General features: G+C 45.9%; 1 protein-coding gene and 1 long non-coding RNA gene across 4 annotated transcripts in view; one reads left to right on the top strand and one right to left on the bottom strand.

Annotated features, from left to right (window-relative positions):
• Window positions 1–15,818, bottom strand: part of LOC139746026 (uncharacterized) — a 124,063-nt gene that overhangs the window by 7,301 nt on the left and 100,944 nt on the right. The window lies entirely within an intron of this gene.
• The window catches only part of LOC139746009 (uncharacterized), a 59,403-nt gene continuing 49,166 nt past the window's right edge, over window positions 5,582–15,818 (top strand). Inside the window, exon 1 of one of the 2 annotated variants that reach the window (XM_071656803.1) lies at window positions 5,582–6,031. In XM_071656803.1, the coding sequence (XP_071512904.1) occupies window positions 5,735–6,031 (297 nt within the window). In that variant the 5' untranslated portion in view covers window positions 5,582–5,734. The remainder of the gene's footprint in view (window positions 6,032–15,818) is intronic. The other variant, XM_071656802.1, reaches the window with a different exon arrangement.

Here is a 15,818-nt window from a genome sequence, read left to right as displayed (position 1 = left end):
ATCCACTTCCGCTTCCATGGTTCCATCCGCTGCCAGATCCACTCCCAGATATCTAAAACACTTCACTTCCTCCAGTGTTTCTCCATTCAAACTCACCTCCCAATTGACTTGACCCTCAACCCTACTGTACCTAATAACCTTGCTCTTATTCACATTTACTCTTAACTTTCTTCTTCCACACACTTTACCAAACTCAGTCACCAGCTTCTGTAGTTTCTCACATGAATCAGCCACCAGTGCTGTATCATCAGCGAACAACAACTGACTCACTTCCCAAGCTCTCTCATCCCCAACAGACTTCATACTTGCCCCTCTTTCCAAAACTCTTGCATTTACCTCCCTAACAACCCCATCCATAAACAAATTAAACAACCATGGAGACATCACACACCCCTGCCGCAAACCTACATTCACTGAGAACCAATCACTTTCCTCTCTTCCTACACGTACACATGCCTTACATCCTCGATAAAAACTTTTCACTGCTTCTAACAACTTTCCTCCCACACCATATATTCTTAATACCTTCCACAGAGCATCTCTATCAACTCTATCATATGCCTTCTCCAGATCCATAAATGCTACATACAAATCCATTTGCTTTTCTAAGTATTTCTCACATACATTCTTCAAAGCAAACACCTGATCCACACATCCTCTACCACTTCTGAAACCACACTGTTCTTCCCCAATCTGATGCTCTGTACATGCCTTCACCCTCTCAATCAATACCCTCCCATATAATTTACCAGGAATACTCAACAAACTTATACCTCTGTAATTTGAGCACTCACTCTTATCCCCTTTGCCTTTGTACAATGGCACTATGCACGCATTCCGCCAATCCTCAGGCACCTCACCATGAGTCATACATACATTAAATAACCTTACCAACCAGTCAACAATACAGTCACCCCCTTTTTTAATAAATTCCACTGCAATACCATCCAAACCTGCTGCCTTGCCGGCTTTCATCTTCCGCAAAGCTTTCACTACCTCTTCTCTGTTTACCAAATCATTTTCCCTAACCCTCTCACTTTGCACACCACCTCGACCAAAACACCCTATATCTGCCACTCTATCATCAAACACATTCAACAAACCTTCAAAATACTCACTCCATCTTCTCACATCACCACTACTTGTTATCACCTCCCCATTTGCGCCCTTCACTGAAGTTCCCATTTGCTCCCTTGTCTTACGCACTTTATTTACCTCCTTCCAGAACATCTTTTTATTCTCCCTAAAATTTAATGATACTCTCTCACCCCAACTCTCATTTGCCCTTTTTTTCACCTCTTGCACCTTTCTCTTGACCTCCTGTCTCTTCCTTTTATACATCTCCCACTCAATTGCATTTTTTCCCTGCAAAAATCGTCCAAATGCCTCTCTCTTCTCTTTCACTAATACTCTTACTTCTTCATCCCACCACTCACTACCCTTTCTAATCAACCCACCTCCCACTCTTCTCATGCCACAAGCATCTTTTGCGCAATCCATCACTGATATATATATATATATATATATATATATATATATATATATATATATATATATATATATATATATATATATTAGGAATAGGGGTAAAATAATGGGATAAACTGTAGGTTTAAATTAATATATAATATTTCTAAAGGCTTGTTTCCAATCACACTTGCCTCATGCAATGGAGGGGGGGGGGGGGGCCTTTGAATGGCCTGTTCTGGCCACTTTATTCCAATCCATCGCTTCCTCCCATTTCTTTCCATTTCCTCCCATTTCTTGTATGGTCTGTCAGTCCGTTTGCGACATGAGCGTCCACTGTGTGTCTGCTCTTGAAAAGTGCCTAATGAGGGGAATGGCTTTTTAAATGGCTGTTCATACCTTAAGTTATACCTCATGTTGCCTTTTAAAACGTTTAAATATGAAAACGTTTAAATAAACACAAGATATAACTTTAAATGGCTCTTCATACCTTAAGTTGCCTTTTAAAACGTTTAAATAAACACAAGATATAACTTTAAATGGCTGTTCATACCTTAAGTTGCCTTTTAAAACGTTTAAATATGAAAACGTTTAAATAAACACAAGATATAACTTTAAATGGCTGTTCATACCTTAAGTTGCCTTTTAAAACGTTTAAATAAACACAAGATATAACTTTAAATGGCTGTTCATACCTTAAGTTGCCTTTTAAATCGTTTAAATATGAAAACGTTTAAATAAACACAAGATATAACTTTAAATGGCTGTTCATACCTTAAGTTGCCTTTTAAAACGTTTAAATAAACACAAGATATAACTTTAAATGGCTGTTCATACCTTAAGTTGCCTTTTAAAACGTTTAAATATGAAAAGGTTTACATAAACAAAAGATATAACTTTAAATGGCTGTTCATACCTTAAGTTGCCTTTTAAAACGTTTAAATATGAAAACGTTTAAATAAACACAAGATATAACTTTAAATGGCTGTTCATACCTTAAGTTGCCTTTTAAAACGTTTAAATAAACACAAGATATAACTTTAAATGGCTGTTCATACCTTAAGTTGCCTTTTAAAACGTTTAAACATTAAAACGTTTAAATAAAAACAAGAGATAACTTTAAATGGCTGTTCATACCTTAAGTTATAACTTAAGTTGCCTTTTAAAACGTTTAAACATTAAAACGTTTAAATAAAAACAAGAGATAACTTTAAATGACTGTTCATACCTTAAGTTATAACTTAAGTTGCCTTTTAAAACGTTTAAACATTAAAACGTTTAAATAAAAACAAGAGATAACTTTAAATGGCTGTTCATACCTTAAGTTATAACTTAAGTTGCCTTTTAAAACGTTTAAACATTAAAACGTTTAAATAAAAACAAGAGATAACTTTAAATGACTGTTCATACCTTAAGTTATAACTTAAGTTGCCTTTTAAAACGTTTAAACATTAAAACGTTTAAATAAAAACAAGAGATAACTTTAAATGGCTGTTCATACCTTAAGCTGCCTTTTAAAACGTTTAAATAAACACAAGCGTGACCTCACCACGTCCAGTGGGGCAAAAACAATGAGGCCTTTTAATCACATGTATTTCTGCCTCAAGGTCAGTTTTAACGGGCGTGGGAGGGCGGCAGTTTAGAGCGCCAGTTCCTTTTAAACTGGCCAGTCAGGCCCTTTTATAGAGGCGTTCCTTTTAAACTGGCCAGTCAGGCCTTTTTATAGAGACGTTCCTTTTAAACTGGCCAGTCAGGCCTTTTTATAGAGGCGTTCCTTTTAAACTGGCCAGTCAGGCCTTTTTATAGAGACGTTCCTTTTAAACTGGCCAGTCAGGCCCTTTTATAGAGACGTTCCTTTTAAACTGGCCAGTCAGGCCCTTTTATAGAGACGTTCCTTTTAAACTGGCCAGTCAGGCCTTTTTTATAGAGACGTTCCTTTTAAACTGGCCAGTCAGGCCTTTTTTATAGAGACGTTCCTTTTAAACTGGCCAATCAGGCCTTTTTTTATAGAGACGTTCCTTTTAAACTGGCCAGTCAGGCCTTTTTAAAGAGACGTTCCTTTTAAACTGGCCAATCAGGCCTTTTTAAAGGAAGGAAATCCATCATCCCATCACCACCTGGCCATGCATCTTCCTCTACCACATTCCACACGTTCAGCGAACGCCTTAAATACCTCCCCTTCCCTCCCCTTTCTCTTCCCCTTCCCTCCCCTTTCTCTTCCCCTTCCCTCCCCTTTCTCTTCCCCTTCCCTCCCCTTTCTCTTCCCCCTTCCCTCTTCCTCCCATCCCCATTCACAGGTTCAACCACTCCCAGCGGCACTACCCCTCTCTCTCCCCTCCCTCCCTAACCCATTCCCCATTCCTCTTACCCCTTACCCATTCCCCTTCTTAAATCAGCCTCGCAATGTGGCGCTCCACCCCCACCCTCCGTACCCATTCCCCTTTTCTCCTACCCCTTCCCTCTCTTCCCCTTCCCCCTTTACCCATTCCCAACCTCGCAATGTGGCGCTCCACCCACACCCTCCCTCCCTAACCCATTCCCCATTCCTCCTACCCCTTCCCTCTTACCCATTCCCAACCTCGCAATATGGCGCTCCACCCCCCCCCCCCCCATTCCTACCACAGTCCAAATTGGCGACCTTGCTCCACACGCCGACGTCACTCCACCATCACTCGCAGAAATGGCAAATCCTGGCGAGCCATCCATTACGCAACATTATAATATTTTCGTTTTTCTTTTTGTTTTTTTTTTAATCGTACTCGGCCATTTAGTTCAGCGCCCGGGGGGAGGGGGGGGGCTTATTGCGCATTCGAGTGGGATAAAAAAAAAAAATTGGGTCCATCTATTTACGTCTGTGTCCCACACCCCAAAATAATAATAATAATATTCTTTTTCTTTCTTCTCTTCCTTCTTTTTTCTTCTTTCTTTCTTCTTTCTTTTATTTCAGACGCTGAGCCTCACACCTTCATGCAATAAAAAACGCCAGCCGCCTCCTCTTCTCCTCCTCCCGCTAATTTCCAGCTTGTGGTGTCGTAACGTGATGCCAAACCCAGTACCAGGAAGAGAGAGAGAGAGAGAGAGAGAGAGAGAGAGAGAGAGAGAGAGAGAGAGAGGAGGGTGTGGGAACGAGCGATCCATTCCAGGAATTTCGAGAGCATTCCCAAACATTTCCCGGAATGTTTCGTCTCCCTGGCACATTCCTGGTACCACCAGATGCCAGAGGTCGCTATCTTACCTCCACTACATTATCGATTAACACTGCAGATATGTAAGTATATATATGTATATATATCTCTATCTACATATACAGATATTCTGAGATATTATATGTAATATTCATTGGAAGACTCGGTACGTAGAATATTTCTCGCGAGAGTATATTCATAAAGTGATGTGAGTTGCCAATTAGTACAATATTCACTTGGGGATGCTCCCTTGAGCTCATAGCCTTTCCTATACCTGGGCGATTACCACCTTATGTACACACACACACACACACACACACACACACACACACACACACATATATATATATATATATATATATATATATATATATATATATATATATATATATATATATATAGATTTAGTGTCAGGAAGGACTTAGGAGACGAGCACAATAGCCATGGCTGAGCACCTATATACATATATATATATATATATATATATATATATATATATATATATATATATATATATATACATCTTTATTGACAGACTGAGTAAAAAAAAGGTTGGCTGTGACGTCACTCGTCACATGACTAGCACCGCTGACGTCAGGTCTATTTTCGTAGGAGTGTGACGTCACTCCGGGCGGCCCACAGTGGGAGGGGTCGCCCACCCTCGTGTCTCTACGTTTCGTTCCTCGCGGGTGGGAATTTCACCTCGACATCCCCACCACAATCGGTTCGAAGCGCCGTAAAACGATACCTTTAACTTTGAATTCAATTACTCTCACGATCGATGAGTCAAAAAAGATTAATTTGAGGCATTACGAAGGTGTTTGGAGGGTGGAGGTGAGCGTAACATTGTGGATCGAGCGATGCGTGCGGGGCGGGAGGGCACAAATGGCGGCATATAGGAGTGGGTTGGCGGGCCGGAGCCAGGCCAGTGTATGAGTCATCGCAGGAGGGGGAGGAGCTCCAAAAAGTCGAACGTTTGCCCGTGGTGACGACGCCGCCGCCGCCGCCGCCAGGTGTGACTAGAAGGAAATTCTCGCTGCGTGAGCCACACACACGACACACCACCCCCGCCACCAGCCACCATGTTCACTCGCGCTCAAGCTGCCGTCCCCGCCACTGCCAAGCCGCCGCCGCCGCCGCCGCCCCTTGCCGCAGCCGCCCTGCCACTGACCACCGCCACTGCCACCACCGCCACTACCCCTCCGACATCCGCCAGTGGCACGTCCGCCAAGGGCGAGGAGGTGCCCAGTGTCAGCCTAACCATCACAGCTGTGGCCACTAGCTTGCCTGAAGGAGTAGTGGCCGCGGCCGCCGCCGCCACTAGCACCACGCGGGCCACTACCCCAGTGCTGGACACCCCGACCATAGCCAACCTAGTGGTGAGTACATCCACTCCTGTTACTCATGAGTCTCCCTCTCTCTGGCCTCACCCACTGTACCTCATAATTCATGAGTCAGAGATGGACATTGTGGCCACACGAGAAGCCATCAGCTGGGCGGAGGGAGGGAGGGAGGGAAGAGGAGGGAGGGAAGAGGAGGGAGGTGGAGGGAGGCGCTGCCGCCATCTCTTTATCCTCACACGCAATCCTATTTAGTCGCCATATTTCCCCCTCCCTTCCCCCCCTTTATATTAATGGCCTCGCCCGGATCTTCAGGTAATCCCTGCACTAATTCCTTTTACGATGCGGTGACAACTGGGATGAAGGAAGGAAGGAGGGAAGGGAAAAAAAAGTATATTTAATGAGGTTGCATCACTCCTGTACGAGACGTTTTCCGTCGCAACAAAGGGACCCCTGCTAATGCTTTTACGGGTGTCTGCCAGACGTACGATTCGTCTGGGTGGGGATCTCTCCTCTCTCGCTCTCTCCTGTGTCTCTACTAATGTATCTATATACATTTTCCCGCCGGTATGCTCGATTTATATACCATGAACGAGGGGAGGTCAAGGGGGAAATGAAGGATAAACAGGAAAACATATATCGAAAGATGTCGACCCATGGCGGCTCAAGGACAACACACACACACACACACACACACACACAGCTGAGTGGCAAATGGCAACACGAAAGCTGCATCTTGACACACACACACACGTACAAATACGTACACATACACGTACTCATACGTACACACACACACACACGTACACATACGTACACACACACGTACTCGTACGTACACATACACACACACACACGTACACATACGTACACACACACGTACTCATACGTACACATACACACATACATATACGTACACATACGTACAAATACACACACACGTACACACACACCTCCAATTGTGCCAGCTCGAATGGTGCCAGCGACTGGTATAGACACACACACACACACACACACACACACACATGGGCCAAACCTCCACCCACACAAGACGGATTTCCCCCCTAAGCAAAAGGAAAGGGGGGGAGGGGGGCTTGGTATAGTGGAATGGGGGGGGGCCAAGTGTGTGTGTGTGTGTGTGTGTGTAGGTCAGGGTGTGGGCTGGTCGGTTAACCCCCCCCCCCCCATCCCCCAATACGTCTCTTAGAGTACAATTTCACTGGTGGTTGAAGAGGGGGGAGTGAGAGAGAGCTGGACCCACCGCCTCCCCCCCAATCAATATAAGCAGACGCCCTGGTTACTTTATATATATATATATATATATATATATATATATATATATATATATATATATATATATATATATATATATATACCTATGAGTCCACGAGGAAAATGAAACACGATAAGTTCCCAAGTGCACTTTCGTGTCATAATCACATCATCAGGGGAGACACAAGAGAGAAATATAACAGTCAGTTGATACACATCGAAGAGACGAAGCTAGGACGCCATTTGGTAAACATGTGATTGTCCAAAACCTACAACGAGCGTTCATAAACCTATCATTTTACAAATCTTATCAACAATAAAGTTATCTAATTTGTACAGACCATCACTAATATTAAGATTATAATTCTTTGTGTATTTAATAATAGAAGATTCAATGATATTTCTCTTGGTAATAGAGTTAGAGTTAATAACTGAGATGGCGTTACTCCAGTCAATACAATGATCATAGTTTTTAACATGATTAAACAAGGCATTTGATTCTTGTCCCGTTCTTATACTATATTTATGTTGCTTAAGTCTAACAGAAAGAACCTTACCAGTCTGACCAACATAAAATTTATCACAATTTGTACATGGCACTTTATAAATGCACCCAGAATTTTTTGGTGAATTCCTGATTAAGATATTCTTTATAGTATTATTGTTGCTAAAGGCAACATATACATTAAAGGATTTAAGCAACATGGGAAGCAAAGTGAAATTATTATTAAAAGGGAAAACTAAAAGATTCTTGGTGTCAATGGGAGGTTTGGGCTCAACTCTATAAAATGATTTCTTTGCTAACTTAAGGGATTTATCAATGAAAGATCTAGGGTACTTTACTTCCAATATATATATATATATATATATATATATATATATATATATATATATATATATATATATATATATATATTCTTTTCTTTCTTTTAAACTATTCGCCATTTCCCGCGTTAGCGAGGTAGCGTTAAGAACAGAGGACTGGGCCTTTTTGGAATATCCTCACCTGGCCCCCTTCTCTGTTCCTTCTTTTGGAAAATTAAAAAAAAACCCAGAGGGGAGGATTTCCAGCCCCCTCAGCTCCCTCCCCTTTTCGTCGCCTTCTACGACACGCAGGGAATACGTGGCAAAAATTCTTAATCCCCTATCCCCAGGGATAATATATATATATATATATATATATATATTTTTTTTTTTTTTGTCGCTGTCTCCCGCGTTTGCGAGGTAGCGCAAGGAAACATTCGGTATAAACCCTTTATGGAAATAACCTATTAACATTACGGTAATTAACCCAACACACACAAACAAATAAATGAATGAATAAATAAATAAACTATATATATATATATATATATATATATATATATATATATATATATATATATCATATGCTGCTGAACCATTCACAAATTTATTATTATTATTAATTATCATTATTTATAATTTTTATTATTATTATTATTATCAATTTTATTATTATTATTATTATTATTATTATTATTATTATTATCAATTTTATTATTATTATTATTATTATTATTATTATTATTATTATTATTATTTTTACTATTATTATTATTAATATTATTTCTATAATATTATTATTACTATTTCATTATTATCATTATTATTAGTATTACTATAATTTTATTATTATTATTATTAGAATAACTGAAAATAGTCAATGGAGTTTGAAGAGGAAATTTAATCATCCCCCTCCCCCCCCGGCGGCGCCCCTCCCACTAAGGGTCAGGTCAAAAGGTCAGGTCACATCCCACCCTGGGATCGCAGCCCCCCCCCCCCTCGTTCCATGACCTTTCCTGGTCATGGAACGAAGGATTAAGGTCAGGGTAAAGGAAGGATCAATATTATGGGGGGAGGAGGGGTCAGGCCCAATTGGGGATCGTAGATGTGAGGTCTAACCTAGCCCTGCTGAGCTATGGTGGGTAGACTAAACCTAGCCCTGCTGTGAGCTATGGTGGGTAGACTAAACCTAGCCCTGCTGAGCTATGGTGGGTAGACTAAACCTAGCCCTGCTGAGCTATGGTGGGTAGACTAAACCTAGCCCTGCTGAGCTATGGTGGGTAGACTAAACCTAGCCCTGCTGAGCTATGGTGGGTAGACTAAACCTAGCCCTGCTGAGCTATGGTGGGTAGACTAAACCTAGCCCTGCTGACCTATGGTGGGTAGACTAAACCTAGCCCTGCTGAGCTATGGTGGGTAGACTAAACCTAGCCCTGCTGAGCTATGGTGGGTAGACTAAACCTAGCCCTGCTGAGCTATGGTGGGTAGACTAAACCTAGCCCTGCTGTGAGCTATGGTGGGTAGACTAAACCTAGCCCTGCTGTGAGCTATGGTGGGTAGACTAAACCTAGCCCTGCTGAGCTATGGTGGGTAGACTAAACCTAGCCCTGCTGAGCTATGGTGGGTAGACTAAACCTAGCCCTGCTGTGAGCTATGGTGGGTAGACTAAACCTAGCCCTGCTGTGAGCTATGGTGGGTAGACTAAACCTAGCCCTGCTGAGCTATGGTGGGTAGACTAAACCTAGCCCTGCTGTGAGCTATGGTGGGTAGACTAAACCTAGCCCTGCTGAGCTATGGTGGGTAGACTAAACCTAGCCCTGCTGAGCTATGGTGGTAGACCTAAACCTAGCCCTGCTGAGCTATGGTGGGTAGACTAAACCTAGCCCTGCTGTGAGCTATGGTGGTAGACTAAACCTAGCCCTGCTGTGAGCTATGGTGGGTAGACCTAAACCTAGCCCTGCTGAGCTATGGTGGGTAGACTAAACCTAGCCCTGCTACCTGCTGTGAGCTATGGTGGGTAGACTAAACCTAGCCCTGCTGAGCTATGGTGGGTAGACTAAACCTAGCCCTGCTGAGCTATGGTGGGTAGACTAAACCTAGCCCTGCTGTGAGCTATGGTGGGTAGACTAAACCTAGCCCTGCTGAGCTATGGTGGGTAGACTAAACCTAGCCCTGCTGTGAGCTATGGTGGGTAGACTAAACCTAGCCCTGCTGACCTATGGTGGGTAGACTAAACCTAGCCCTGCTGTGACCTATGGTGGGTAGACTAAACCTAGCCCTGCTGAGCTATGGTGGGTAGACTAAACCTAGCCCTGCTGAGCTATGGTGGGTAGACTAAACCTAGCCCTGCTGAGCTATGGTGGGTAGACTAAACCTAGCCCTGCTGAGCCTATGGTGGGTAGACTAAACCTAGCCCTGCTGAGCCTATGGTGGGTAGACTAAACCTAGCCCTGCTGAGCTATGGTGGGTAGACTAAACCTAGCCTGCTGTGAGCTATGGTGGGTAGACTAAACCTAGCCCTGCTGAGCTATGGTGGGTAGACTAAACCAGCCGTTAACTAAACCTAGCCTGTGACTATGGTGGGTAGACTAAACCTATCCCTGCTGAGCTATGTGGGTAGACTAAACCTAGCCCTGCTGAGCTATGGTGGGTAGACTAAACCTACCCTGCTGAGCTATGGTGGGTAGACTAAACCTAGCCCTGCTGAGCTATGTGGGTAGACTAAACCTAGCCCTGCTGAGCTATGTGGGTAGACTAAACCTAGCCCTGCTGAGCTATGGTGGGTAGACTAAACCTAGCCCTGCTGAGCTATGTGGGTAGACTAAACCTAGCCCTCTGCTGAGCTATGATGGGTAGACTAACCTAGCCCTGCTGAGCTATGATGGGTAACCTACCTAGCCCTGCTGAGCTATGATGGGTAGCCTAACCTAGCCCTGCTGAGCTATGTGGGTAGCCTACCTAGCCTGCTGAGCTATGTATGGGTAGACTAGCCTAGCCCTGCTGAGCTATGGTGGTAGCTAACCTACCCTGCTGGAGCTATGGTGGGTAGACTAAACCTATCCCTGCTGTGAGCTATGGTGGGTAGACTAAACCTAGCCCTGCTGAGCTATGATGGGTAGACTAAACCTAGCCATGCTGAGCTATTGTGGGTAGACTAAACCTATCCCTGCTGAGCTATGGTGGGTAGACTAAACCTAGCCCTGCTGAGCTATGGTGGGTAGACTAAACCTAGCCCTGCTGAGCTATGGTGGGTAGACTAAACCTAGCCCTGCTGAGCCATGGTGGGTAGACTAAACCTAGCCCTGCTGTGAGCTATGGTGGGTAGACTAAACCTAGCCCTGCTGAGCTATGATGGGTAACCTAGCCTAGCCCTGCTGAGCTATGATGGGTAGTTTAACCTAGCCCGGCTGAGCTATGATGGGTAGCCTAGCCTAGCCCTGCTGAGCTATGATGGGTATTCTAGCCTAGCCCTGCTGAGCTATGATGGGTATTCTAGCCTAGCCCTGCTGAGCTATGATGGGTAGCCTAGCCTAGCCCTGCTGAGCTATGATGGGTAGCCTAGCCTAGCTCTGCTGAGCTATGATGGGTAGTCTAGCCTAGCTCTGCTGAGCTGTGATGGGTAGCCTAACCCTTCTGAGCTGTGATGGGTAACCTAGCCTAGCCCTGCTGAGCAACAGAGTGTAGCCTATCCTAGCCCTGCTGAGCAACAGTGTGTAGCCTAGCCTAGCCCTGCTGAGCAACTGTGTGTAGCCTAGCCTAGCTGAGCAATAGTGTGTAGCCTAGCCTAGCCCTGCTGAGCAACTATGTGTAGCCTAGCCTAGCCCTGCTGAGCAACTGTGTGTAGCCTAGCCTAGCCCTGCTGAGCAACTGTGTGTAGCCTAGCCTAGCCCTGCTGAGCTATGATGGGTAGTCTAGCCTAACCCTCCTGAGCTACGATGGGTAGCCTAGCCTAGCCCTGCTGAGCTATGATGGGTAGCCTAGCCTAGCTCTGCTGAGTTATGATGGGTAGTCTAGCCTAGCCCTTCTGAGCTATGATGGGTAGCCTAGCCTAGCCCTGCTGAGCTATGATGGGTAGCCTAGCCCTTCTGAGCTGTGATGGGTAGCCTAGCCTAGTCCTGCTGAGCTATGATGGGTAGCCTAGTCTAGCCCTGCTGAGCTATGATGGGTAGCCTAGCCTAGCCCTGCTGAGCTATGATGGGTAGCCTTGCCTAGCCCTGCTGAGCTATGATGGGTAGCCTAGCCTAGCCCATCTGAGCTGTGATGGGTAACCTTGCCTAGCCCTGCTGAGCAACAGTGTGTAGCCTAGCCTAGCCCTGCTGAGCAACTGTGTGTAGCCTAGCCCTGCTGAGCAACTGTGTGTAGCCTAGCCTAGCCCTGCTGAGCAACTGTGTGTAGCCTAGCCTAGCCCTGCTGAGTAAGTGTGTGTAGCCTAGCCTAGCCCTGCTGAGCAACTGTGTGTAGCCTAGCCTAGCCCTGTTGAGCAACTGTGTGTAGCCTAGCCCTGCTGAGCAACTGTGTGTAGCCTAGCCTAGCCCTACTGAGCAACTGTGTGTAGCCTAGCCTAGCCCTGCTGAGCAACTGTGTGTAGCCTAGCCTAGCCCTGCTGAGCAACTGTGTGTAGCCTAGCCCTGCTGAGCAACTGTGTGTGTAGCCTAGCCTAGCCCTGCTGAGCAACTGTGTGTGTAGCCTAGCCTAGCCCTGCTGAGCAACTGTGTGTAGCCTAGCCTAGCCCTGCTGAGCAACTGTGTGTAGCCTAGCCCTGCTGAGCAACTGTGTGTGTAGCCTAGCCTAGCCCTGCTGAGCAACTGTGTGTAGCCTAGCCTAACCCTGCTGAGCAACTGTGTGTAGCCTAACCTAGCCCTGCTGAGCAACTGTGTGTAGCCTAGCCCTGCTGAGCAACTGTGTGTAGCCTAGCCTAGCCCTGCTGAGCAACTGTGTGTAGCCTAGCCTAACCCTGCTGAGCAACTGTGTGTAGCCTAGCCTAGCCCTGCTGAGTAACTGTGTATAGCCTAGCCTAGCCCTGCTGAGCAACTGTGTGTAGCCTAGCCCTGCTGAGCAACTGTGTGTAGCCTAGCCTAGCCCTGCTGAGCAACTGTGTGTAGCCTAGCCTAGCCCTGCTGAGCAACTGTGTGTAGCCTAGCCTAGCCCTGCTGAGCAACTGTGTGTAGCCTAGCCTAGCCCTGCTGAGCAACTGTGTGTAGCCTATAACACGAAGACCTCTGACGTAATAGTAGCAACAACTTTGTTAGGCGGCGTTGCCAGTTTTCCTGGAATTCGAATAAAACGTGTGTGTGTGTGTGTGTGTGTACGTGACTCAAGCATGTTCCGTTGGTGTGTGCGGTGTGGTAGGGCGGGGTGAACCCCCAAATTCTCCGGGGATAGAGGGCGAGTCCCACATTCTCCGGGGGCGGGGCGGGGTTTGATTTTTCCCTCGTACTTTTAAAGATTACGTCTCGTCCAGCATATATAGTAGTCCAAATATGGCTTGTAAACACGATGATGGCATTAATCATTTCCCCTCTTGAAGAGCGTATCTGCGTATGTGTGACTTACGCGTACCTGCACATAAGCGTACCCAGCTGTGTGAAGTACCGTTGCCCGGGTACGGGACGTTCTCAGTCTCGGACAGGTGCTCCCGACGGACGTTCTCAGTCTCGGACAGGTGTTGCAGACGAACGTTCTCAGTCTCGGATAGGTGCTGCTGACGACGGACGTTCTCAGTGTCGGACAGGTGCTGTCGACGACGTACGTTCTCAGTCTCGTACAGGTGCTGTCGACGACGGACGTTCTAGGACAGGTGCTGTCGACGACGGACGTTCTAGGACAGGTGCTGTCGACGACGGACGTTCTCAGTGTCGGACAGGTGCTCCCGACGACGGACGTTCTTAGTCTCGGACAGGTGCTGTCGACGACGGACGATCTCAGTCTCGCACAGGTGCTGTCGACGACGGACGTTCTCAGTCTCGGACAGGTGCTGCCGACGACGGACGTTCTCAGTCTCGGACAGGTGCTGTCAACGACGAACGTTCTCAGTCTCGGACAGGTGCTGTCGACGACGGACGTTCTCAGTCTAGGACAGGTGCTGTCGACGACGGACGTTCTCAGTGTCGGACAGGTGCTGTCGACGACGGACGTTCTCAGTCGAGGACAGGTGCTGTCGACGACGGACGTTCTCAGTCTCGGACAGGTGCTGTCGACGACGGACGATTTCAGTCTCGGACAGGTGCTGCCGACGATGGACGTTCTCAGTCTCGGGCAGGTGTTGTCGACGACGGACGTTCTCAGTCTCGGGCAGGTGTTGTCGACGACGGACGTTCTCAGTCTCGCACAGGTGTTGTCGACGACGGACGTTCTCAGTGTCGGACAGGTGCTGTCGACGACGGACGATCTCAGTCTCGGGCAGGTGCTGTCGACGACGGACGATCTCAGTCTCGGGCAGGTGCTGTCAACGACGGACGTTCTCAGTGTCGGACAGGTGCTGTCGACGACGGACGTTCTCAGTCTCGCACAGGTGTTCTCGACGACGGACGTTCTCAGTGTCGGACAGGTGTTGCCGACTGGACGTGGGGTTGGGGGGGATCACCTGGTGTCATACCCGGGAGGCACGGCAGGAACGGAACGCGACCTTGCGACAAGCCTCGGTTCCATTCTGAACGAGGCCACCACACACTCGACCACCGTCCTCTGTTCAGTTAATGGCTATATATATATATATATATTTTTTTTTTTTTTAATACTTTGTCGCTGTCTCCCGCGTTTGCGAGGTAGCGCAAGGAAACAGACGAAAGAAATGGCCCAACCCCCCCCCCCCATACACATGTACATACACACGTCCACACACGCAAATATACATACCTACACAGCTTTCCATGGTTTACCCCAGACGCTTCACATGCCTTGATTCAATCCACTGACAGCACGTCAACCCCGGTATACCACATCGCTCCAATTCACTCTATTCCTTGCCCTCCTTTCACCCTCCTGCATGTTCAGGCCCCGATCACACAAAATCTTTTTCACTCCATCTTTCCACCTCCAATTTGGTCTCCCTCTTCTCCTCGTTCCCTCCACCTCCGACACATATATCCTCTTGGTCAATCTTTCCTCACTCATTCTCTCCATGTGCCCAAACCATTTCAAAACACCCTCTTCTGCTCTCTCAACCACGCTCTTTTTATTTCCACACATCTCTCTTACCCTTACGTTACTTACTCGATCAAACCACCTCACACCACACATTGTCCTCAAACATCTCATTTCCAGCCCATCCATCCTCCTGCGCACAACTCTATATATATATATATATATATATATATATATATATATATATATATATATATACCTCGCAAACGCGGGAGACAGCGACAAAGCAAAAATAATATATATATATATATATATATATATATATATATATATATATATATATATATATATATATATATATACACACACACTCACACTGTTCGCCATTTCCCGTGTTAGCGAGGTAGCGTTAAGAACAGAGGACTGAGCCTTTGGAAAACATCACAAATGAACGCTTGATCAAGTATATTCCAATATGTCCACAGGGTAATGTGAGACACGACATGTTCCCAAGTGCACTTTCGTGTCATAATCACATCATCATCATCATCATCAGGGCGGGAGATGCAGGAGAGAAATGTATTCACAGTCGGTTGATATATAACGAAGAGACGTTATATATCTATATATACAACGAAGAGACGTTCGCTGGTTGATATACAACGAA

The sequence above is a fragment of the Panulirus ornatus genome, chromosome 63 (genome assembly GCF_036320965.1).
Source record: "Panulirus ornatus isolate Po-2019 chromosome 63, ASM3632096v1, whole genome shotgun sequence".
Classification (NCBI taxonomy): domain Eukaryota; kingdom Metazoa; phylum Arthropoda; class Malacostraca; order Decapoda; family Palinuridae; genus Panulirus; species Panulirus ornatus.
Note: the sequence above shows the minus strand (reverse complement) of the source record. Positions and strands in the feature narration are given on the sequence as shown.